Source organism: Alligator mississippiensis, chromosome 1 (genome assembly GCF_030867095.1).
Source record: "Alligator mississippiensis isolate rAllMis1 chromosome 1, rAllMis1, whole genome shotgun sequence".
NCBI lineage: Eukaryota > Metazoa > Chordata > Crocodylia > Alligatoridae > Alligator > Alligator mississippiensis.
The window spans coordinates 456,735,189-456,761,772 of record NC_081824.1 but is presented as its reverse complement, the minus strand read 5'-3'; the positions used below and the strand labels follow the sequence as shown (position 1 = coordinate 456,761,772).

The 26,584-nt window shown below is 42.3% G+C and overlaps 1 protein-coding gene across 9 annotated transcripts in view; it reads right to left on the bottom strand.

The window, feature by feature from the left end:
* Positions 1 to 8,828: 8,828 nt before the first annotated feature.
* Positions 8,829 to 26,584, bottom strand: part of NOX4 (NADPH oxidase 4) — a 187,765-nt gene continuing 170,009 nt past the window's right edge. For 7 of the 9 annotated variants that reach the window (XM_059721790.1, XM_019496412.2, XM_019496408.2 and 4 more), the window contains 5 exons: positions 19,397 to 19,516; positions 16,674 to 16,782; positions 15,340 to 15,408; positions 13,176 to 13,276; positions 8,829 to 9,227 (listed from right to left, as the gene is read on the bottom strand). In XM_059721790.1, coding sequence (XP_059577773.1) covers positions 9,107 to 9,227; positions 13,176 to 13,276; positions 15,340 to 15,408; positions 16,674 to 16,782; positions 19,397 to 19,516 — 520 coding nt within the window. In that variant the 3' untranslated portion in view covers positions 8,829 to 9,106. Of the gene's footprint in view, positions 9,228 to 13,175; positions 13,277 to 13,452; positions 15,102 to 15,339; positions 15,409 to 16,673; positions 16,783 to 19,396; positions 19,517 to 26,584 lie in introns of those variants that run through there. The other 2 variants (XM_059721775.1, XM_059721783.1) reach the window with 2 other exon arrangements.

Sequence of the window (26,584 nt, the reverse complement as noted above, 5' to 3'; positions counted from 1 at the left end):
GGTGCAGCATTCCTAATCACACTGCATTGAGTGCAGCTCAGGACACTTTCTACGAGACGTGCTTGCTGATACTTTATATTTCTCTAGCGTTACCAGCAGAAGGAAACGCTGGGACGACGTGTATTTCTTCTGTCCAAAGCAAGTGCTCTCACTTTGTTACATTTATAACGTGCAGACACCACCACTGTGAACCAGCGTTTCCTTCTGCTGGTAACAGAATCTTGAAACTGAAATAAATGCCCTAGAGTAGCTTCATATATTCTTGGTTATGTGGCTACATGGTAAGGAGGTTTCCCCTGTCTAAATTTTGTCCCCCAGGGTTGGAGGAATAGCAGACTAGTGATTTGACCTTGCAGTGACAGAATTTTAATATGCTACCAGTGCACCAGCAGCAATGCAGCAGCCTTCTTCCCCTGTGTTGCTATGTAGAGATTTATGTAATTCTGCTTTGCAGCTTCAAGCTTGTCCTTACCTGGGGACAACAGCAAGTAACACAGGATGAATGTATTTATCAAACTGTCAATAGCCCTCACAGTCAGTCACAGTGCAGGAACGTGCTCACAAGGGCTATGGCAGCAAAGTAGTTAAAAAAGCTAAAACACAGTGAAAACAGAGGCCAATAATGCCTTTCAAAAACAGGAAATTAGAAATCGCCAGAGGTGAAGGATTCTTACTTTGAATGCATGACACAGTTCTGAAGCATTTCCTCTGTGCTTGCTGACTTTTGTAGAGAAAGGGATTTCTTTGCATGCATCCTTTCACCCGCCTTGGCTTTCTAGTGCCACAATGTGGCAATGGGAGTGATTTCTAAGCAGACTGGGAAACAGGGAAGATTTTCTTTCTCCATCTTCCCTGATCCCTGGCTCTGAATATTACTTATCTTCCCAGTTAGAGAATATGCTATTTTCCCTTTCCCTGTATCTATAGCTTTTCTTCCCCTTGGTAGTTTGCCTCATCAGGTGACAAAGCTTACTGTTTACCTGCAACATCAGGTAACTGCCCCAAGGCTTCTGTAATATTATAAATCACCAGAGACTTGATGTTGATCTAGGGTTGGAATAAGGGAATACTTTGAAAAGAGAGAGGGGAATGCACATCTCTCTACTGAATTTTGATGAGCTTAGACATCCAGGGGTTCTCCTAAAAACCCATCCTACGATCCCTTGCTTTCTCCCAACCCCTCCCAGTATTTTGGTGTGAATATGGGGCAGATCCTGGCAATCAAGGTTTTTCGGTATCTCCCAGGATTGGGACTTGCCATAACAGCAGCATTGGGTCTCCCTTGTATTATTGGTGCTACAAGGTAAGTAATGAGCTGGATGTAGTGCTAATGGATCACTAACAAACATTAACACAGCATCTGAAGAACGGGCACTTGTCACTTGAAACATGCTATGAAAATCACCCTATAAGTTGCTTCAGTCTCGACTCTTATGGGGCCTGATACAGATGGATGCTATGTAACTTGTGGTATTTATTGAGTGCCCTTGGCTTCAGTGGAGCATACATAAAACCCCAAGATCTGCTAAGCTTCTTGCAGGACCTGGATCATGTTAGCAACCAAGAAGTCACATTGCAGTTGCACTGTTACACATCTACTGAGTCGCACCTGATTTACACCACAAACAGAAGAAATTGAGGCCCAGCTGCTACACATTAGACAAGATGAGATCTACACATCCATCACCTGAAAGGTCAATTCAGCTGGGAAACCAGCAGCATTTTTATTAGAGTCGAAACCTGAGCATTCAATTCTCTTGGTCAAAACAATGCCCTCAATTTGTAAAAGAGACTTTGTAGCAAAATGAGATGTACAATCTACAGAGGAGCAGATACAGCTTTTCTTGGCATCACACTGGCCTGATTATTAAATGATTGCTTGACTGAGTGGGAAATTAGTCTCTCTGGAAGTCATTTCGTCACAAGCAAACTTTGCTTTTTAATAATCATGGCCTCTCATGCTTATTGCATGGCTGCTACTAACAACAACTTGTTAGCCTCCTTGAAGCATCTTCAAGCAATGCCTAACAATTTAACACCGTAACCTAGTTCACTAGCTCTGAGGAAAAGCTTTCTTCTTCGGCTCTGGAAACAACCCTCCTAAGAAAGAGTTAGTCCTGTGATTTATTATTTTGCAGCTGGGCTGGAATTACAATCCCCTAAGCAGTCAGCCTGTCATGCTTACTATCTCCCCTTTCCAGCCAGTTCCTAATCAGTCTTTCTCCTCTCATTGATGTGCTGGTAGGATTTGAACCCAAAGTGGGAGGGGTGGATTCTGCTCTCCTTTGTACTCGATATAAATCTGGTCAGTGGCTCACTTTTCATTCTGGCTGCATGACAGTAGAGGCGAGTCATCGCATGGTATGACTGCTGACTTGAAGCATGAAAATCGGCAGCTGCACAGGAGGAGCGAAATTCAACCCCAGGGCTGGAACCCTGCTTGCAAGGATTTGTGCAACGCTTTCCTAGTAGCATTGAGCAAGGTGGACTGCATGTACATACTGGGTGTTAAAGAAGAGATCAAAGGGTATCAGCCATGCAGATCTGTGACCCTTATTCCCCTGTAGGTGAGGAGAAGCAGCATCTGTTTAGAGGGTCTTGCCCCCTCCTCCTTTCCCCCAGGGTCAGACTGATCACTTGGGATCAGGAAGGAATATCATCTCATGGTCTGATTACTACAGACATGGTGGGGAGAGCATCTTCCCCTGTAGCAGGGGACATGGCCATCTTCCTTGAATGTCTTGAATGCATTTTAACAACACTTGCAGCAAGGGGATGATGGGACAGTGACAGCCCGTGCCTCCTACTTTACCTGTAGCAGATTAGGGTGCTCTTTTGGACACTATGCCTTGTAGCTGTATGACAGGGTTGACGCTGCAGTTAGGAATAGATTAGGCAAGGACTTGTATGGGATGGTTTAAATAGGAATAGAAGCAGGAGGCTGAAGTAGATAACCTCTGGAGGGCCCCTGCATCCCTATGATTGTATCTGCTGTGCCAGTGGAATCACCATGGCAGTGTTGCTTTTCAACGCTATGAGATGTGCCTGAATATCGTGGGGATCAATGTCATTCGTTGTCAGCTCTATTTATACTCTAACCTCAGGGCTAAATTCTGTAACCTCCCTCAGCATGATGAACACTTTGGATCCCAATATACAAGCCATACAGTGGCATAGCACACAACTACTGGTGTAAATGTGGAGCTGACATACAATGTACAGATCTGCACTGGCATGAATCACTCTATACCAGGGTAAAGTTATTCCCCAGAAAGACAAGAGTAACTATACGTCACCGTATATTACTCTGGAATAGAGACAGGTTTGTCCCTGGCTTTAATCCATTTAATCCCAGGGTAATGATAATGGCATCCGTCTGACAGTGGATATTGCAAATATTCTACTGACCGGTGGTGCATTTTCTCTTGTGGCTATACAGACTGATATTAGATTTGCAGGTTCTGCCACAGTGGTCAGATATACATGGTGCTAGGGGCTACTGTACCGACAGGCCATTTTCTTCGGTCAGGTTTCTGTTGTAATTCAAGTAAGCATTTCTTGTTGTGATGTTTGACTCCATGATTGAGAAGGGAGTGCCACTTTGTCCTGTCTCCTGCTAAAGCGTCCCAAAGTTTTGGATCAATTCCAAAAGCAGACGTGCAAACAGGGTATTACCAACTACCCATTACCTAGTGGCAAGGCCCTCTAGCAGAACCTACTACTATAAGTTACCTCAGAAGAACTGACTGAGTCTGCTTCTAGTGCCAGCATAATTTCCATCAGTCTAAAACCAATGTAAGTTGCACCACTTTAGGTAACAGGTATCTGCACCTTTATTAGCACAGATAACCACAGCTGCTGCTAGAGTGGGACTTTCTGGGCACGTCTACATGAGATGCTTCAAGTGCAATACACTAATGGTACAGCGCATTAACGCAGCGGGCAAAACTGGTGCTAATGCACAGTAGAATTAGTTTACTGCACATTACTGTCACCAAAAAGCCTGCACCACTGCTAATGAGCAGTAGTGCCAATTACAGCTCATTAAGGTAGTACCTGTAATTATAGGTACTAAACTTCGTGCACTGTAATTATGGCACATTAATGAAAGTGTATATGCACTCTGCGTCTGATAGCACTCACCAGTGTAAGTCCTGCTGGTAGTCTGCTGCACTAAGTCTGGGTTCCTGGGAGTTGGGTGAGAGGGGCTGAAGATCAGAGGGGCTGGTTTCAATTACAGTTGAGAACAAGACTTTTAATGCACTGACGTAACACAGGAACTTTTGTGCTAGACACTGGCTGGGAAGACGTTGATGGCATTGTAACATATCAAACAAGTGGTGCTGTGGATTCTCCCCAGACAGTGGGAAGCTCCTGACAGACTGGCTTGTTACACAGCAGAAACTGCTCAGTGATGTAAAGCTGGTTGATCTGCAAACGTGGAATTAAGTGCTGCCAGGACGTACTTACTTTCCTGGAATTTAGTTTCTATTTTCTATACACTTAGTCTAAGGGTGCAGGGAACGGGTGCTGCATTGGGTTTTGCCAACTGATTTTGCATACTCAGAATAATGCTTGCATAATGCTGCCTCCAGAAAGTCTATTTGTCAATACCATTTGCTGCTACCAAAGTCAATAAGGTGAGATTTAAGTGTCACAATCACTAACCCCTCAGCTTTCTGCCTCCTTAAAAAGCACAGCTCAAGGAAGGTCAAGCTCTGAACCTTGGTGCTTTCCCAAGGTAGCACACTGGGGATGCTTCATACTCCCAGTGTGTAGTGGTTACGTGGACCCGAGGAACTGTGAGTTTCAATAACACAGGCCACGTCTACACAAGATGCTGATGATGCAGTAGCTCGTTAGTACTGTGCAGTAGTAACAAGCTACTGTACATCACCTAAAGCCATTTGGTGATGCTACTGAGCAATAACTCTGGCTACTGAGCAGTCAGCATCTTGTGTAGATGAAGCCACAGAGCACTATCAAAATAATGTAAAAGAGATTTATGATATATATATAATATATACCCTTAAACTACAGGATCACTGAAGTGCTTCAGAAACATCAGTTAATCCTCACAATGCCAAGGCAAGGTAGTTGATATTCAGCCCATTTTATGAGTGGGTGAACTGAGGTTTGAAAAACCAATGCCAAAGCTAGAAGTCAAGGGTTCTAGTTGTTTGTATCCTGCTCTGATAGTGCCCTGAATTTTATTCTAGCCTTTTAAAATTCATAAGAACACTGCCAGCTTCTACTATAATTAGGAAAATGAGGAAAGCTCATTAGCTGTTTTTATTTTAATTATGAGGCATCACTTTTAATGGAGCTCTGTCAGGATATGAAGTCTGTTTTAATACAGAGCTAGCTAGAAAAGTATTTGCTCTCTGAATGCTAACAGACTGACTCTACATCATAGAGGAAATATGTAACCATAAAACTTTTGTTAGTAGAACCTAAATCAGGTTTTAAAACATTGGGTAGAAGATCCTAAAATAATAGAAAATGGATCATTACGTATTTGTGGTTAATGGATGCAGTCATGATATCAATCATGTCATAAACTGCCAAAAAAATTCCTATGCAATATTTCATATCTAGGTCTGTTGCTGATATATATCAATGTGATTTTAACATGATGCTATGGCAATAGAAATAAATAATATTAATAAGGGCCTGATTCAGCACTGTGTTACTTCAAGTTTACATCAGAGTAACTACATGCAGGAGGTCAGAGTAGATGATAACAACGATCTCTTCTGGTCTTAAAATCCATCAGTCATTTAGTGAATTAGATCCAAAATCAATAACTAAAATTTAGGCTCTCTATTTTCACTGAATTTCAGTGGGACTCATGTACTTAACTCCTTCCAATCTACTTTGAAAATCCCATCTCAATCTGAACACAACCACTAGTTGCTACTATTAATTTAAACCTGACCTGGGTCTGGGGGTAAGGGTATCATCATGAACTATGCTTTGCTTCGAGAAATGCTAAGACTTTTTCCCCACACAGCTCTTCAAGTGTGCTACAATCCTTCTTTTCCAGTGTCTTTGGAGCAGAAGTAGCCAAAGTAGAGACCAAACTCATTGTCACTTGTCAGATATGCAGCAAGCCAATAAATGAGCTATCAAGAGAATGTCATAGCTTCATAGATTCATAGTTGGTAGGGTCGGAAGGGACCTAAGTAGATCAAGTCTGACCCCCTGCCATGGGCAGGAGAGAATACTGGCCTCATATGACCCCTGGCTAGGTAACTGTCAAGCCTCCTTTTGAAGACCCCCAGGGTAGGGGCGAGCACCAACTCACTTGGAAGTTGGTTCCAGATCCTAGCTGCCCTGACTGTGAAGTAGTGCCTCCTGGTGTCTAGTCTGAACCTACTCTCAAACAACTTATGGCTGTTATTCCTAGTTACTCCTGGTAGTACTTGGGGGAACAGGATCTCTCCCATTCCCCACTGGTCCCCCCTGGTAAATTTATAGACAGCCACCAGGTCCCCTCTCAGCCTTCTCTTGTGAAGGCTGAACAGGTTCAGGTCCCGTAGCCTCTCCTTGTAGGGTCTGCCCTGCTGTTCCCAGATCATGCGAGTGGCCCTCCTCTGGACCCTCTCATTGCTGTCCACATCCCTCCTGAGGTACAGCGCCCAGAACTGGATGCAGTACTCCAACTGCGGCCTGACCATTGTCGCATAGAGGGGGAGGATCACCTCCTTGGACCTGCTCATGATGCATCTGTGGATGCATGACAAGGTACGGTTAGCCTTACTAACCGCACTCTCACATTGGCAGCCCGTGTTCATTTTGGAATTGAGAATAACTCCAAGATCCCTTTCTCCCACTGTGCTTTCAGGAAGGGAGATCCCCAGCCTGTAGGTATGCTGCTGGTTCTTACTGCCCAAGTGCAGTACCCTGCACTTGTCAGTATTGAATCCCATCCTATTCTCATTTGCCCACCCTTGTAACCCATCCAGGTCCAGTTGTAACCTGTCCCGCCCTTCTAGTATGCCCACCTCGCCCCAAATCTTGCTGTCATCAGCAAATTTGAACAAGGTGCTTTTCACCCCCTTATCCAAGTTGCTGATAAAGAAATTGAACAGTGCAGGCCTGAGGACCAAGCCCTCAGTGGGGAACCCCACTGCCCACATCCCTCCAGGTCGAATATGACCCATCCACCACTACTCTATGGGTGCGGCCCCTCAGCCAATTTGCGATCCATCTGACTGTGTAGGCACCAATGTCACAGTCACCTAGCTTTTTAATGAGAATGGGGTGGGAAACAGTGTCAAAGACCTTCCTGAAGTCCAGAAAGACGACATCCACCACAACACCTGCATCCAGTGATTTTGTGACTTGATCGTAGAAGGCAATCAAGTTGGTCTGACAGGACCTGCCCATAATGACCCCATGCTGGTTGCCCCTGAGCATCAACCCCCCTGCTGGTCTTTCACAGATGTGCTCCTAGATAATTTTCTCAAAGAGCTTCCCGAGGATCGAAGTAAGACTAATGAGCCTATAGTTGCCCGGGTCCTCCCTCCTCCCTTTTTTGAAAACGGGGACCAAATTGGCCTTCTTCCAGTCTTGTGGCACTGTAATGCTGACATTGATATCAAAACAGACTAGTGTTGTGCCTCTGCTGTAAGCTGAAAATTAAATAGTCTTGGTGTTAAACAAAGGGGATCTGAGAACCATAAACTCACTCAAAATGCGATGTGCTAATGCATCGGAGAGCCACAGTCATGTGAGCAATGCTGAGATCCTCTTGCTTCACTGTCTACTGTGGGAGTGCACTGTAGAAGTGATGCTCTTCAGCTTTTGGTGAAGATTATAGGCCAAGTTATATATATTTACATCAAAATAGCTCTATGGGAGTCAGTGGTTCTCTGCCAATTTATGTCAGCTGAGGATCTGGATGCTCTTTTATATCTTCCTTGGATGAGGAACCTGGAAACTGGGAAAGCAATGACACCATGCTGGTACAAAGTTTCTGTCAACATCTGATACAGAGGCAATGAAGGCTAATTCCTGCTGTGTCATAAAAGAAGTATGGAAATATGTCTTTGGGAATGACATCTGACCAAGCTCTACTCTGCGTTACAACTGCAAAACCCAGCATAAAACTCTAGTCAGCTCAACTGAAAGTGGAAATCAGTGGAGCCACCATGGAATACTGGAAAACAGATGTTGGACTATTGGGTTGTAAATTCATCAGCAAAGGCATCTAAACAGTGTGATGAGCTCATTTGCCACTGAACACATGAACAACAGGAATCCAACTTCCTTGCCAATCGACTGTTACACCAGAAACTCCCTAGTTCATTTCTTGCTCCATTTCCCTCTAGCTGCATAGGGTGTACTCATTTTGCACATTTGCTAAATGCTACTTTAGTGCAAATTGTACTATTTTCCTATCTACACCTGACTGCTAGCTAATATGTGACCTAATTTACACCATCAGAGGACCTGGCCCACATGTTCAGCAGAGCCACACACACGTTCTGAAAGTTGGACGTGGAGAAGGGTCTTCCATAAATGTCTCTGCTAGATGGGGACATCACTTTCCATTACACAGGTAGGTTAGAGAGAGTAACTCGATATAATTTAACTATAGACTCCAAACCCGAAATCCTCTATTTTTGCTTGGACTTCTCCATTTCAAAGACATCTGGTTTCTATGTAAGTAAAGGTTATAACCTGATTTAATAGCACATTTTTAATTATGATCAAGTTGGTTTTTAGTCAACTAACTCCAATTTCAGGTGATTGTGGTTAGCGGGCTGAAGTCGAGAGTTCAGACATTTCTGGATTGTTCTTCAAACAGCCATAAAAGCAACCAGGGTTCTCCTTTTTATTATTATTAAGTTAAGCATTGCAAAATGAATCACCACCATCACAACAACAAATATTCTTTGAACCTTTTTGGCCTTGAGCGTAAAAATTTGGCATGATTTGGCTTGTACTTTGCTGTGTCCACCATACTTCAGAGTTTTAAATAATCATAAATAAGAAAACTTTGGTACATGGCATCTGCTTAATACACAGCTGACTTATGTCTTACAAACAAAGAATTGCACTTGCTTCTTCTACAGAGTTCTGTTAATCCAGCAGACTTTCAGCTGAAAGATTCTTTATTGTATTCAAACCTTGTCCCATACGAGTTGTGCCTGTTGCTTAGTTTGTGCAGTGTCTTGGAAATTTCTTTTGGTCCACAACAGAAAACGCCAACAGTTTTCCTGTTGAGAATAAAAAGAGTGTCGTTTTATTCTGGTTAAACAGCAAAATAATGTTTAAGGGCATGAACACAAAAACAAGTTACTGCAAGGGAGATTAAGATTTGAATGCTTCCACAAAAAAATGGAGTATGCTATGTCACATTTCCCATGGGGTAAGAACATGCACATGGGAAGGTAGTAAGTTCATCCTCCAGCGTATCTCAGCGCTAGCTTGTTTGTGTGTCCGTACTCTAAAGACACACCGGATTGAATTCTGATCATCCTTCCTACAAACTTACACTGGTAACAGATTTTAAGGCCAGAAGACTGTTAGATCATGTAATTTGCATTACATGGGCTGCAGAATTCACTCGCTTGCCTCCATAGTCAGCCCAGTGATTTGCATTTGACCAAAGTAGATCTTCCAGAAAGGCATCTATCTGGCCTGGATTTGAAGACAACAAGAGATGAAGACTTAACCATCTCCTTCGTGTAATTTGTTCCAACAATTAATCATCCTCACTATTAAATATGCGAGGCAATAATGGCTTCATTACTGTAACTCCTGCTATATACCAGCATGAGATGAGAATAATTTTTTATAATCCAATACACTAATTTAAACAAAGCACTGCTACCTTGTGATTTATTTCTGTCACCAGCAGAGTACTGGCATTGGTATTGTAGTCTTTGTTTTAACATTTAGAACAGGATCCTGCTGCCTGATATGCTTGGGGGAGTCTTACAAATATCCAAGGACAGAATATGGATGATAGTCAGTGTCCCAAAACATAAGGCAGATTGCTTGATGCACTTATTTTGTGCCATTGTAGTGACAAAAGGCAGACAAGAAATAGGTCACTGGCCAATCTCAAATTAATGTCAGTTAAGTTGGGCACTGGTTAGTTTTACATCCCTAGAGGAAGATAAAGCCACTGAAAAAATACTATTGAATCTGTTCTTACACAAGGTAACAACTGTTCCTGGCCCGGATTCTGTTCTCACTTAAGATAACTGAAGACTACAATGTGAGATATACACACAGGAAAGGTTGTACTTGAAACCTTATTTGCAACCTTTCCTCATTACTAAACACTTAATGATAGAGCCTTAATGCTCTCTCTATGTAGCTGTGTACTTACGTATAACTTAAGTCAGCAGGTACTCTGACTTTAAAAGTTTCCCAAGGTCATCTGAGCTAGGAATTAAACTCAGAGCCGTAGTCCAAACCCATCTGCTCCCATCTCCAATGAACCATCCTTCATAGTAATACTTAGCTTATATGACTGTATTTTCAAAGTACTGTGCAAATACAGTTCACTAATTCTCACAGCTCCTTTGTGAGTTGAGTAGACAGGCATGCATTATTATCCCTGTTAGACACAGAGTAACTGAGGGCGAGGTGAGGCGATTTGCTATATAATAAAGTCAGGGCTCATTTCTTTACAGCTGATTCTGTTTTACAACATAGAGGAAATGTGCTATGTCTTTATGCTTTTCCCCTCCATGTGTTTTAGTTTCTTTTGTCTACACAGTTCTCAGGTCTGTAACACCCTATGGCCACTTACACTCAGAAAAATCCAAAAGGCAGAATAATACAAAAAAATATAGAGCTTTTAATCCTGAAGACAAATGAACCACTATACTGCACTTTCCTCAAGACAGGCTGTGGGAAGATTTTTAAAACAGGATGCATATTGTTTTCGGTACAGGGTTTCAATGCATTTACTTGGGAGCATAGGTGTGGTATGAAATAGCAACAGTAGATGGTGCACTTCTGCTCCTCTTAGTTCAATGAATATGAAGCTAATGTTGGCTTATCTTAAATCTGCTAACTGAAAACCAGCTATGAAGCTCTAAACTGATCTTGGAAACTGATCCCATGGCCTTTCTTTGCCCAGACGTCAAGCAACAAATCCCACCCTCCCCACAAAAAAAAACAAAACAAAAACCCACGACAGAATTGCTGACTAAATTTCTGTGTGCGTCGCTTTTTCTGGCAATGCAAAGTAAAAGCTGTTCAATTTATTAGAAGTTACTTAACCCCACTACTGACCTAGCAAATGCCAAAAGAGGTGCAACTCTCAGTGTCACTGACAGACAGAAGTTACAAGTGACACTGTTTGACTTATCCTTATTGCTGGTTTCTATATTATACCCGGGTTATTCAGAGGAAGTTGGTGACAAATAAAAAGAAAGTCTGGGGAACAAATGATTTGAGGACTGAAGAACTTAATTATAGTGCAAGATTACAATGTTAGTCCTTGCATATAGATAGCTCTATACACACAAGACTCAAAGCACCCCTCAGATAATGCCAGCTCTTACCTTTCACTTGTTTTTTTACTACGAAAAATAATAAAGCAATTAGTTTTTTTGCAAATAACTCAGAAAGGCCACAACATCTGGTCAGAATGTTTGTGATACTGTAGACTCCCATCTGAAATCTCTGGGCTTATCTTGTGAATCATGTGTAGGTGTCTGCACAGTGCTAATATTGCATGGCACCCTGTGGCATCCTTCAGAAGATCATGTGGCATCCCAGGGAGTCACCGCATCCTGGCTGAGAATCACTAGCATAGAGCATACAAGTCTTTGCAAGACAGTGGAATTACAGAGCTAAGTCTATGAACCTTGGCAAATGGGAGAGACAGGGGAAGGGAGGGGAAGATAACAGCCTGCAAATAATTTAAAGGTGTCAACAGCAAAAGATGCAGAAGCATTATTTAGGTAGGACAAAATATGTTGATTAAAGCTGAGCTGACAGACAAGTTAGAGAGATCGTACAAAGATGCGGAAGATGATGGGATCTGAGGGTTTAACTAGCAGTAATGAGTTAAGATATGCAAAGGAACAATTGAAACAAGACTCAGTACTTATTGTTAACAGGTTTGTGCAAATTCTGGGTATTTGCCTGCATAATAGTCACTCAAAGGAGGCAGTAGAAGAGCCATCAGTTTGGCCATAAGACTAAAAAAAAGAAATTAGAATGACAGGTGAAGGGTTAATGAGGGAGGCCTAAGAAGGGCAACTCAGGTCAACTTCCTCCCTGATCTCTTTTTCTATGCCCCTATAGCCTTCCCTTCAACAGTGAGCACGTCTACATAGAGCTCAGGTAATACTGCTTGGCTTTAGCAGTGATACTAGTTCCCTAACAAGAGATCAAGGCACTGTGCTGCGCTGTGGGGATGGAAGGATTAGCACCACAAAAAAAACGATAAGATCTTGCAGCCGGATCCCAAGAGACCTCAGTCACCAATAGCTCATATTAAGATCAATGAGATTTGTTTCAGCTTAGTATTCCTCAGGATCTGGCCTCCAGTACGCACATCGGCAATAAGACTAGTTTATCAAAGCTTACCAAAAGCATTAAATGAATCATTCAAAGATAAGAGTAAAGAATTGTGTGCCTTGTCTATCCTGCCTGTCTTATTTAGACTGTAACCAATTTGCCTAGTACAGTTCTTATTACATTGCCAGCCTTTAAAAAAAATAATAAACAATCCTAGTAATCTCCAAAGACAACAGATCTTCTGAATAAAACATAATACTTCACATATGGGCAAGCTCTTGCATTTCTATTATTTAAGACTATAAATCATGAAAGTAAATGCAGAAGGCACAGATATATGAAATACATCTTTCAACATGAAACTGGCATATGTTGCTAGCAAGCCACTGGTTGTAGCACTGGATTAATATCTTGCAGTGATATGGAAATGCATTGTTTTTATTTCTTGGGCCACTGAACATTTTTGCTGCATAAGAAGATGAACTGCTTTGACTGTGCAAACTGACACCAATTTTTCTTTTTACAGCGTGTCTCAGTTGCTACAGATTAGACAATATCAATATTACATGCAAAGATAAAACACAAAGTCATTTCCATACAAATACAGTTATTTAATAAACATACAAGAAATCCCCATCCCTCAAAGTGTAGTTTTTTCCATCAAGACTAATACTTACTGTCTGTTACACTTGGCTATTTCATCAAAAAGGAGTTTCCAACGAGGTCGTCCAATCAAAAGCCTTGAATTCAGGGCTTGATATTTTTCACCAATTATTTTCTATGAGAAACAATAAGTTCTGTATTGCCTGCTTTTTAAATTGCTATGCATCACTCAGAGGTCTCATTGCCATGCTGGTAAATGCCCTGGCTGACTTATCAAATCACTGAAATGTAAAAACTGAACACAGTATCAAACAGCATGTCTTAAAATGCAGTCATTTCATGCATCAATACCTTCTCTCCCTGCCTTTCAGTGGCCCTCTTCGGCATTAGATGCTGTTCTTTATACAGCTGCTCGTTAGAGTCACCATTATTTTTAAACCAATTTATTCAATACACAAAGCAAGAAATGAATTCATATTCCCTAATCTGTTGTTGCTGCTAACTTTAAAGGGATGTTGTTGATGCAAGAAACATATTTCTGTCTGAAGATTTTTTTTACCTACTATTGGTAAAGTAACCCTTAAGATTACTAGATCTGTAAAAGTTGCCCCTTGAGGATAGTTTACCAGATGCTTTGAGCTGTCTCAGCAACATAAAGCTGCCAAAGCTATGGACCTGGACTGAACCCAATATATTTCCAGCATTTTTAATTCACTAAAAGTCCAGACAATTTTATGAAGCCAAGTGTGTTTTCACTGTATGGCATTGCATATCCATGGTTTAAATGTCCAACTACAACACTGGGATGGAAAAGAATGATATCTGGTTTAATTTCCCACATTCTCCCCATAACAAAATGATTTAAAATATCCATTACACTAGTACCAAAGCACATTTTCTGCCACTTTCATTGATTTTTACTATAGGTGAAAGAACTTGAGGAAAAATGGGCTTGATTGCCTGCTGCCTTGAACCTAGATCATACTGAAACAAAACAAGTGTAAAACACAATGCTATTCTGATGGGATAACATTCAAGAGTAACTTTGGATAAGCAAGTGTCACAAGTCACAGGGGCATAGGAAAAAAAAGTCGCATCTAGTTTTATCAGGAGACTTCAGGAGTAACACCACGGAATCTAAATTTTCACCACTGCTACAGAAGACACAATTTTGCCCTGCAGTTTATCATTTTATAATTGACTGCTTTCTCTAACAAGCAGACATGCATAGAAAACGGTTCTAATGGAAACTCAGTAACTACTCGGCCCATGATCAGAGCAATGGTCCTAAGCTGCATGTCTTTACAACTGTGCTTCCACGATGGAGCCAGTAAATTCTGACCTCTCAGTTAAGACTAATCAGGTACTTCGGAGTAACTCTGCGCCTGCTGTGTTATACGACCTAGCTATTTTAAGGGGCCTGGAGCTGAATAGTCTAATACGACTCAGATTCACAATTTCTCTTACCAAGAAGTAAGTCTCATCAACCTGGTAGACTTTATCATGTCTCCCTCCAAACCCATCCCTCCACTTCCATCCCCCTTTGCATTAATTTTTTGTCTCCGCTGAAGTCAACAGCAAAGTGCCACTGACTTCAGGCTGAAGAGTCAGCCCCTTACCTATGTGATGAATGAGTGTGACTGAATGCTGACTCCCAGTTTACCACATTATGAGATTACAGAAAATTCCAGCTAACAGGGAATCAATCCACCCGTCTAGACTAGCATAATGCAGCCTATAATAAACAACAGTTTAATACATTTTCTGGTTGCATGCTTAAAATAGTTTGACTTCTGACATTCAAGACAAAATGCAAAACAATAAAACAACCCACTACTTAAAAAAAATCCCTGTTTCTTTCAATGTACTTGTTTTTCAGTCTGGGGCTTACAAAATCCTTGAATGATTCCAGCTTGATTTTTAGCCCAGGAATGATGTAAAGTTCATATAAAGTCCTGCCAACAGTCTGGTCTGTGGCCTGGCCTGGAAGGCCCCCTTTCCTACAAGAAGGAGATAAGGATTTCGGCTCAGCGATAATCATCTTAATGCTACCTGACTTCATTGTCTTGGCTTGGAAGGGTTGAGCTTGTTCTAGAGAGACTTAGCTGCTAGAGATATGACCTTATTCCCCCTTTCTAAACCATCTGTGGGTAATTCCCTTTTGTACTCAACTGACAGTTTGCAGTGTCTTCTACTTCAAGGTCTAGTTTGGTTTACAAACAGTATTTAGCCACATACCTGTATCCCATCTGTTTGACTGAGGTACAGCTGGATGTTTATGAAGTCTGGTCGGTTTTCCTGCCAAAGCTGGAAGGATGATAAAACATCAAGTGAATTAATATATCACTATTTATATGAAAGAGTGAAGTCAGTCTTTTACAGTACCCTGAAGCAGCTTGATCTACATGGCAGAAGTAATGGGAACTTTAATGAAACAGCACATTTGTATACTATCCTTTCACTGAGAAGCATCTCTGAATGCTTTATGCTAGGGGCATCAAGCAGAGGTCCCGCTCTATCTAGGGAGGAGTGGCCTGATGCAGAATCTAGGAACCTCAGCGAACATGGCAACTGGTGGTTGGAGGAAGAGCGAGGGCTGATACCGGTCTAGTCGTTGATCAGCTACTTTGCCTGTTCTTGCTGCTGCAGTCCTACCTCCATGGCCACATGCAGCATGGGCTGCACTGCACAGCACCCTGATGCACCACGCATTGGGCACCTCTCATGCCATTGTATCAACACTTCTCTGAGCTGCACTGCATTGTTCTGCACTCCGCTAGGCAGCTCCTGGTGCACTATGCACTGCATGGGGTCCCCAGGTCCACCTGAATCCACACTTCTGTGCTCCCACAGCCCCAGGAGCTAGGCCATGTTACCCAACGCCTAGGGGCAGGGGCAGGAAGTGGAAGTTGGAGGAAGGGGAGTCTAGATACTCCGAGCGCAGCAGCCGCAGCTAAGGAAGGAGGAACACCCAGACCAGGAACCCAGGGGCTGCATGTGGCTTGTGGGCCATCAACTGGCTAGCCTTAATTAGGCAGTCTTCAAAGTTAGGTAGAAACCCACCTGGTCTGTTTAGAAAACCAGAGGTGTTTTCCAGCTAACTTAAATCCTCAGCCCTCTTTCAGGTCTATTTACCAGATGAGCTGTGATTTCACTTTACCCAGAAGGTATGCTTCTCTTCTAGACTACTTCTTGAATACTTAGAGAGACTGGGTCCCTGAAAACTTGTCAGGTCCAGATTTTGCAAAAGTGTATGTATTTTGGGAAAAAACAAAACATCAGCAGACAAAATCCTGGCCCCACAGAAGGCAATGACAAAACTTCTACAGGCTTCGAGGGGTAAGAATTTCACCCCCTGTTCTGTCCCATGACACAAATCCATTCATGCATGTCAATAATGGATTTCATCCCCTTTGCTGCCCATTTTCTATGTAGTGTGGCAAGTTCCTCATGAAATCTGGTTATGATTAATCAAAACAGTTTTCTTACTAATATAACTATTTGTGCAAGACTGTATTTATTAAGATGTCAATATTCTCTCAGAACCAACCCCAAGAGCAATTATCTCTTACCTTGTTGTGCAACACACAGAGCAAATTGGCAAACCAGCAAAAAGCCTGGATGTCCCTGCACACCCAAATAAAGTAGAGTCTTCTGAGCTTGTAGCATTTCCAGTCGTCACTTTAAAATGAAAATGGTACGTTTGGGGAATTAAAAAAATTACCATTTAAAAAGCAAATGTTAATTAAGATGCTCTATAATCATTAGTACAAAAGTTAATTTCCATGACAAGCCAACTGTTAAGGGAAGTTATTTTTCTCCCTATGAAGGACTGCATGCTGAAATGCCCAAATCAGTCTAAAAAGATAGGATTGAACATTAAATCCTTAACAAGCAGTCAACCAGTGCCTTAGAAATACTAAGTTTGTCTCAGCATGTTTTTTATTGTATCAGACATAGTTATTATTAAATAAGTTTTTGTTTCTTCCTAACCAGTAAAATGGCTGTATGGTGGAAGGAATGTTTCTTCCTCCCCCTAAATGACTGTCAACATGTAAGACCCACAGGTAGCATCAGATCAAGAGTGTAGACCTCCAGACTTCGTTGTATTATTCCAATGTAAACTCCCAAGAAGCAAGAGATGGGCCAACACAGGACAAATCTCTTAGTACAGACAACAGGGACACATCTACGACACTCTAAAGGTGCAGTATCCATGAGTCTCGTATGGTCTCGTCCACCCTGTACGTGCAGTGGGGCACTATGTGAACGGCCTAAGTACTTCTCATCATAAAAAAAATTCTAAGATTACATGATCGTTTATTGAAGGCCATCTGTAGTTGTAGGCATCTGGCTTGAGGAATACAACGATACCCTCTGTGAGCACACTGCTGAAGTGGAAACCATCTAAGTCAAATCTGAGGCTGATCCCCAGTACTTTCTTGCCTGCAACATGCATGCAGATCACCTGTATGGAATGTCAAACCTGAATTGTCACATCAACCTACAGTAGCTTATGTGATGTGATAAATATATAGTTTCCTGGTACAGGCAAAAGCACGCACCGAGTAGGCCTTGACCATTGCTGCTACTGCCAATTAATAGTAATAAATTAAACATTGTTTTGCCTGAAATTCTTTATTATAAATCACATTTAAAAAACAAACAGGTAACATTCAATTCTAAAGAGGGCAAGAAGCTGGTGTGAGTCCATTGCTGCCCATATTATATAGAAATAAACCCAAGGGACAAAGCTTAACAGGACCATACAAGACCCCTGGCCCAAATGGAGGTCCTCACATCCTCCCACAGCCATATATCCCTGACATGAAGGGTTTTGCTTTGCCATCTTCCATAGCTGGCATCATTGGACAGTTTGCATTTTCATCTGTGCCAATCTCAATTGCTGATGAGACTTAAGATAAGAGGCAGCCTACCTATCTATTATACAGTCACTCTGTTGTTGATGTCATTAAATATTAACAGTAAAGTATAAGGAAAGTGCCGCTGTTCCTATTGCTTAATATTAGGATGCACAACAGCAAGATGCTCTATAACAGCAGACTATTGGAATTCAGTGTTTGGAAGCAACCTATTTATCTGATATAGAAAACATTCATTAGACACTAAACTGCTGTGGCAATGTCTGGGCAAACACCATACAGCCTCTAATAATCCACCGATAGAGACAGCCATCTCACTACCTCCTGTTGGCCAGTGGCTATGATATGTGACGTTTCTGCTTAATGCTGTCAGGGATAATCTGTCATGCAGAAAACAGCCAGGTTATCCATCTGGACACCAGTCTTTTGGCAGAAACGTAAATGCATTTCAGATAAAAGTATTCCCTGTTTGAAAAATGATCAATGTCCTTTCAGAAAAGTAAATTATTTGGGAGTCTGTTACCTTCTTTGAGGACGGCATAAGGCACATGAAGATGACAAATACGGGCTTGATATCAGAAGCACTGAGATTTATGGCTCCAAATGAGATTAGCATGAGCTGACTGTGTGCAGCATCCATACATAAAAAAAGCAGACTAAAAGTTTTAATTTCAGTCCAGGCAAAGGGTCAGCTATTGGCAGATCTCTGATCAAGTGCTTCCCATGGGTAGTGCAAAATATTTCTAAACTGTTCTTAGGTTGCAGGCTTGGAGAGAAGATCTGCCTTTCTGGTCCGTGTTTGTACAGAGCCTGATATACTGGAGCCCTGGTGTATGCTTGGAAGTCTCTGCCCTACAGCAACACACATAATAAATAATAAGAACAAAGGTGTCTTTCTTTCTGAAAGCCTGGGTTTTGGTAGAAGCTTGAAGCACTCATGACTTTGACCAAAATAATATGGAATTTTAAATGAAAATAAAGGGGGAATTTAAGTTTGGATTTTCAAGGAGACCTGAAATAGCTAGTCACACAAAGTCCTGCTTAAATTAGGGGGAGGTTGTGCACCTGATTTTCGTACAGTATTTTAAAAATCGAAATTGAAGCATTCAAACAGAGTCAAATGACATTGGCTGAAGCCAACTGCACGTACGTGTGTGTGTGTGTGTGTGTGTGTGTGTGTGTGTAAGGCTAGTCTCCATGATACGCCACTACCCCACATAATGTACTTTTCTTGCATTGCATTTCCAGCCTGCACAAACTGATTTGGGACTTTCAGTGGCAGGTCTCAATCTCCTTTTCCTCTCTTAATGGGAGCAAAGTTTCTATATTAAACAGGTGTTACATATTCAGCGAGATCATTTACAGTGAAGCAACTCTGGGAAAATGGCTTTAGACAGGGTATGTTCACATACAGCAGTGTGTTGAGTACCGATGCGAATGGAGTAACTCCAATGCCTCCAGCCACACAGAGGCTAACCTCGTAATTCAAGGATTCTTCTGAGGGGCTCCCAAAAGGACCGTCCACAAATAGCCTGCAGAGAGAGCAGGAAGACATTTAGACAAAGACATCACAATAGAAAAAGAGGGCACTGGATTGGAAAGCTACAAAGAAACAGTTTAACAGATAGTTTAGTTTTCTGGGATTCAGAAAACTAAAGCTTCTCTCCTGGAAAGCCTTGAGTAGGTGGAGGTTGAAGAGGAGAACCTAGGGCCAGTGTGCATAAAATAAAACAGATATATGAAATCTGTAGACACTGCATGATTACAGAGGATGCTACATTTCTCAGAGACATGGACTGAGGCCAGCCAAACCAGCTGCCTCAGCAGAGGGTGAAGCTGCCACAGCAGTCACAGTAATATCCTAGTTCAGGTGCTGTAAAAAGCAAAGGTGGCTCTATGCAATAGGTGAGGGGTTGCAGAGAAGTGCCCAACTCTTGGACACCAGGCGCAGATGAAATATTCAAATGGATTATTCTGTTTCCTTGCATACAGCCTCTTACGCAATACAAGGGCACCACATCTCCAGCAAACACAGGGCTGATGGTATACTATATACCCTTCCTATGCTCAGGAAGAGGCATACTTTTGTGTTTATGACCTGACAGAAGCATGATAAAATAACCAAGAGTTGCAACAGTGTGTCACACCCCTGCATTTTAGTTCTTTATGAATATAAACAAATTAGGGGATTTTTCTAGTGGGAACATAACATTCCCAGGATGATGTTTTAAAAGGCACTTAACTGACTTGGAGTCTCCTAAGTCCGGTTTTTAAAATTCTCTCAATGAAGGTCAATGGGACCGAGATTCCTAGGCTGCTATGCCACTTCTGAAACTGGGAAATCCACAAATTTTACATGCAATTCTGTCTCACCATGAAAAATCCCACCCTGAGAAGAATTTTTGAAGATGACAGAAAATGTTATGAACAATTTCCCATCAAATCCAGGGTAATTTTGAATATTTTCAGGATCAAATGAAGTTCTTGATTTTGGTCAGAATTAAATCAAGCTAATTAGAAACAGCCAATAAAGACTAGATACAGTTATGTCAATGCACACAGACTTCAGCTCTCTATTAGGCTGCCCTTTTATACTTATTTACCCTGGTGCAAAACATATGTAAACTCCCATCGTTCTGAGATGCATGAGTGTACACTAGTGGAGAATCAAGCCCTGAATATCACAGGCACAATAACTGAGATTATTACTTTAAAAATGAATGTCTGCATATTAGCTAGAGGTATTATTTATAACGAATTTGTTTAGGAAACAGTTGTTTGATTTGTTTCATGATTTGCTTCTGCCCAAAGTTGGTCCTTTATACTGCGGTTCTGCTCCTACAATGTTACAAGCTCATGATTCATGGAAATATTTAATGATTGATTAATCAACGGCTAAACTCTTAAACATCAGCAAGTACCTTAGTATCCAACGTTTATTACATATAATCGTGAAGAGCCATTGCATCTATTAATCCCCTAAAAAATATTTGTGAGTGCAACCTTGGCCATGAAATCTATGATTTCAGTTTGCTAACTGAATGATAGCCTGTACACACATACGTATAAGCAAAATGAAATCACTGTGTTTAATTTCCTCAGTTTCAGCCAATGATTTCTTTCTCCTTTTTATAGGATTTGCTATTTGTGATGAAGAATATCTTAGCATCACATGCCTTCTTACTTTAGCCAATTGCTTTGATATTGCTCAAAACGAAGGGGTTAATCTTCCCCTCTGCTAATCACCTCCTTCCTGCTAGTCTCCACTTTTTACCTAAATAGTCAATGGTTCCATCAACAATCTAAGTGCAATTCTCTCCACCCCACCTTTCTTGTCATTCTTACAATAGCGGTCTTCTTAAATCACTCCATAATAATTATTATGGAAAACGCATACTAGCCAATGAAATATCATGCTGATAAGCATGCCATAAAGAGAGACTAACTCCATCAGGGGTCAGCAATTTATGGCCTGTGGGTTGGATCTGGCCCATGAAAGTCTGATTCAGTGGTGGATATGGGGAATGCTAATTTAAAGGAGCCATGATAACATGGTGATTTAAAAGGAATTAAAAAATGTGATTTAAAGGGGCCACTTTAAAGCTTCCTGTTCTGTGCCCTCACTGTCAAATTTGCTGTTCCCTGTTGGCATTTTCCATGGTTTTCAGTGGCACCTGGTATGGTGAGGGGGAAACAGAGGCTAAAAATAAATGTTGCCAAATGAAATGGATCAGCTGTGCCACGATATGTCCTGGCACAGCTGATCCACTTCACTGGGTGAAACACACATCACCCATTATTTAATTCCTTTTAAAATCACCACTTCATTGTGGAATGTCCTGGTTTTCCCTGTTTCCGGAGATGCCCCCACCCAGGATTTCTGGGATATCTGTCTGGAACCAGGGAAAGTTAGGGTTGCCTGCTTGCAGTGATGTGCTCCCATCAATCTCCAGGAACCCCAGAGATTGCCAGGCTGCTTGCAGAATTAAAGCAGTGTTTTAAAGGGGCCACCTTACAGCTTCCTATTCTGTGCTTTTTCCAATGTGGTATGAGGTCCTACGGCTGAGGCAGGCAATCAGCTGAAAATGTTTATAATGCCAACCCCCTCTTCCCCCCCAAAAAACCCCAAACCAAAAAACCCTACAATGACTGTTTCTACACAGAGAAGGGAAGGAATCAGAGCAGCAGGGAATTGGCAATTGGGGGGGGGGGGGGGGGGACGGAAATCACAAGTGCCCAACTTGCTGCTCAAAAGGTTGCAGATCCCTGCCCTACATGAACAGATACACTTTCATTTTCAGAATGCAGTCAAGAAACATTTAGTAGGATGTGTGCGCACAAGTTGCGCAACTTGAACTTTCTCTCTCCATAAATTGGGTCCCATTGCATAGAGGCCAACTTTCTTCCCAAATTGCTTAGTAAATATAACAAACTGATATACAAACTACACAAATACATCATTTGACTCACTAATGAAATGGAATGGAGCAGAATGCGGCAGCAGCTGTTTTACAGGCCAACACAAGATGGCACAACTGTTTGACAGAGGTGGTGCATCACTTACCAAACGAAACAGCCAGGGGAATTTAGGCAAGCAGACGGACATTAATCAAATGGAATCTGGCCCAGAAACTTTTGGAAAAGTCTGCCATAGATCCTTTAATGACAACAAATGCTATACCTCTCACATACGTGTACTATTTGAAGCTTAATCCTGGGGTATATAGAAGAAAGATCACCACAATCAGCTTCTGTACCCCACAGATATTCCTTGGGGGCCTCCCATATGTACTTTACCCTTAACAGGTCCTGCTCTGCTTGTGAAATCTGACAGACTCCCACCCAAGGTAATTGGGATACAAGTACAGGGGGAGGGCTTCCCTTGAATTTTTTGTGCCGCTTTATCTTTCTATAAAGGGGTGAAATTTTAAGATGGATAGGAAGAGACAAGTTCAAAATACTAAACTAACCAAACCACTGGAGCCCTAAGAAGTGACGGGAGCCCTTCTGAGAGTGGTTGTGCACAACTCAGGGCTTGACTACACAACAGCACAGTCTCTCTCAGCCTGGATGTGCTGAAGCATGCCCTCCCACTTAGCTCCAGGCCTGCTCCAAACCAGGAAACGTGCTTGCAAAGTTCCTCCAGATTCATCCTGAGAGGCCACCTTCAGAGTCCAAGAGCTTGACAGTGGCCTTGCTAGTAAAATGCCAGGTTTGGAGAGCAGCTGGAGAGATGGGATGGGATGGTAGATGGGATGTCCCTTAGGCCCAGCCTGCCCACATCCTGCTTCCACCACAGCATAGACAAGCCTTAAGGAGACTTGAACAAATATCTGCTTTCAAGCAGAAAACAATCTGACCTGCCTCTGAAGTTTGAGCCTTGTTTTGTATGGGGTTGGAACAATTCGTGGTAATAATGAGCACCCATAATCCCAATAATGTCAACAGGAGTTGAAACTGCTCAACACCTAGTAGGTTTGGGCACCGACCCAGCGACTTACGCATGTGCTTATTTATACAAAGTGCTTATTAACTGATATAAATTATGCTTAAATGCTTTGTTGACTCCAAACCCTAACATCAAGCTTCATTAGATGCAATTCTCTGTTTACTCCAAAGGGAGCTAATGCAAAGCCAGCTCCGAAGCCTTAGGTATATGATCAATTAGAAATTGATCCCATTCCCAGTCAAGTCAACGGAAAAAACTCCCACAGCACAGGATGATCAAGCCCTTACTGACTGACTAATGATTCAAACTCGTAAACATTTGAAGAGGCTTATGCATCTTTTAGTTCCTGTCACTGCATTCTCCTTTTCCATTGTATCTAATGAGAAGTTTTGCATAAAAGATGTTCATTATTGCAAATGAAACCTAAATATTAAGACAGGCAAGCCACAATAAGATGGTTTGATTCCTCCTCTTGTGCTTTGTCCCAGATTCAGCATTTATTTAAAATGTATAAAAGACTTAAAATTTTAATACAAGTTTTATTAACTCCCTCACACAGCAATTCAAATGAAATGTCCTTTTAAATCTATTATAGTAGCAGAACATATCAAAACCTATGTGATGGGTGCAAAAGACAGAGCAAGCAAACAAGCCTATCACGAGAAAAATCACGATAATAAAAAAAGTTTGAGAAACCTGGAGTGCAGGGGCTCTATTTATAAAACACTTGATGGTTCTGGAGTCCATTAAACTAGTGCAAATGCTGATTCTGTAGCTCATCTTTTTTCAAGGCTCTGAGGAGCCCTCAAGGGCAGTTGTAGGGAATTTTATTAAGTCACTAAGGTTGATATAGGAATATCATTAATGACACCTGGGTTCCGATAATATCAGAATTTGGATCATGAAGACAGCTAGACTATGAATACTAGATATTGCGGTTTGAAGTCTATGAACACAAAGCTTAGAAATAGATGTCATCAGTGAAGTATGATCAGCTGTGCTGTGACACGTGACAGCACAGGTGATTGCACTCCAGGAATATCTACAGACATCCCTGGTTACCATGCCCCGACTTGGGGTGCATCTGCAAGGGGAGAAAAACCCTCATTTGCAGGTGCGTCCCCTGTGACAAGGAGCAGGAGAATCCCTGCAGGGGATTAAACCGGGGTTCCCACTTCCATGTTTGTAGACACATGAGGAAAACCCTATGTAAGGTCTGGATGAGTGGAGGAAAGCGGAGTTTTCTCCCACCCAGCCAGACCACAGATCTGGGTGAGGACAGAAAGTGTCACTAAAGTAATAGACATCTGCTGCAATTAAGCAGCAGAGACTATTACCACATTTTGTTGCTTCATTGATTTTTCTTTCATGTGGTACAACGAAGGGTAACAATATCTTTCTGCTCAGCTTTTGTACCATCATAAAAAAATTTAAGGTGGCACAAATGAGATATCAAGGTGACATCTGTTTCTACTCTGAGGGCGAAATCTCATTACCTCTGAGCTACCAGGGCTATGCAGATCTGTTACCATAGCTGCCATATTAAGACCCCATTTATGTCAATGGAAAGTTCCACATGCCTTCAGTGGATTTTGGATAAAACTTTATGGGCCAGATCCTACTCCTTCTGTATTTCACCCTGCTTGAATCTTTGAAAAATATTCTTTTGCAACATGTTATCACCTTAACCATAAATCTGAGACACAAGAGGAAAGCAGCAAGGAAGAGGAACACATCTCATATATTGCATTAACAATTTTTAAGGGATTTGAGCAGGGTGAAAGAGCATCACACTTAGGTGCCTAGCAGGTGGACTAGGATGCAGCCTTTGAAGCCTAAATAAGTAAGAAACACCAAATGTCTGGTCGTCTATCTTATCTAAACTCCAGGGGCACCTACACGTACTCAGAGCTGTCCCTAGGTTTGTGGGTGGCCTGGGGCATATCAGCCTGTGCAGGGCTCGGAGGGAGGGGTGAGCAGCCAAAGTGCAGAGCTGCCGGTGCACGGCAGCTGCGGTAGACCTGGCGGAGCACGGTGGCCGCGGCGGAGCACTGTCCGTGGGTCTGGAGCAGTCGCCTCAATTTGGCCCTGCATGTATCTGACACCTGCTTCAATGCATTCTAATTAAAACACATCAGCAGCCTCAGTGTCATGTGTATTCATCATCCCCACTTTTCAAAATGGCGATGGGATCTCTTTAACAAGCTTTAGTTAAAGTGCCACCACTGCCATTTTGAAGTGTGGGATGCTGAATACATGAGACGCTGTAGGAATTTTAATTGGAGTGGCTCTCCTTCATCTTCACGGGTGTTGAAGGAATTGGCCAGTGTCATAGCCGAGCCACTGGCATGGCTGTTTGAGCACTCATGGTGCTCCAGCCAGGTCTCTGAGGACTGAAAAAGGGCCAACGTGGTGTTTATTTTTAAGAAGGGGAGAAGGGATGAGCTGGGTAACTTTAGGCCAGTCAGTCTTACCTCTATCCTTGGGAAAATACTGGAAAAAAAATCATCAAAAAACACATTTGTGAAGGCCCGGCAGGGGAAACAATGCTGAAAGGAAACCAGTAAGGGTTCATCACAGGTAGATCCTGCCTGACAAACCTTATAGCCTTTTATGAGCAGGCCACACACTGCCTTGACACAGGAGCGGAGGCCAATGTCATCTACCTGGATTTTAGGAAGGCCTTTGACAGAGTTTCACATCCTATTCTCATAGGGGAGTTAACGGGCTGTGGAGTGGATGCCTACACAGTCAGGTGGGTGGCTAACTGGCTTAGGGACCTCACCCAGAGTGTGGTGTGGACGGTTTGTTCTTGGCCTGGAAGGAGGTGGGCAGTGGGGTCCCACAGGCTTTTGTCCTTGCACCGGTGTTATTTAATATCTTCATCAGAGATTTGGATGAGGGTGTGGAGAGCACTTTCTCCAAGTTCGCAGATGAAACCAAGTTATGGGGCAAAGTTAATACACCGGAGGGCAGGGAACAGTTACAGGTCGACCTGGACAGCATGTGGCCATGGGGTGGGGTGCATCTCCCACTCCGTGTGTGGTACCCTGCGGCTGCAAGCCATGTCCCCCCATGCAGGGCTCCCCCCCAGGCTGCAGCTGTGGGATGCACAGGGGTGGGGGGGGTGAAGTGCAGGGCGCACAGGAGG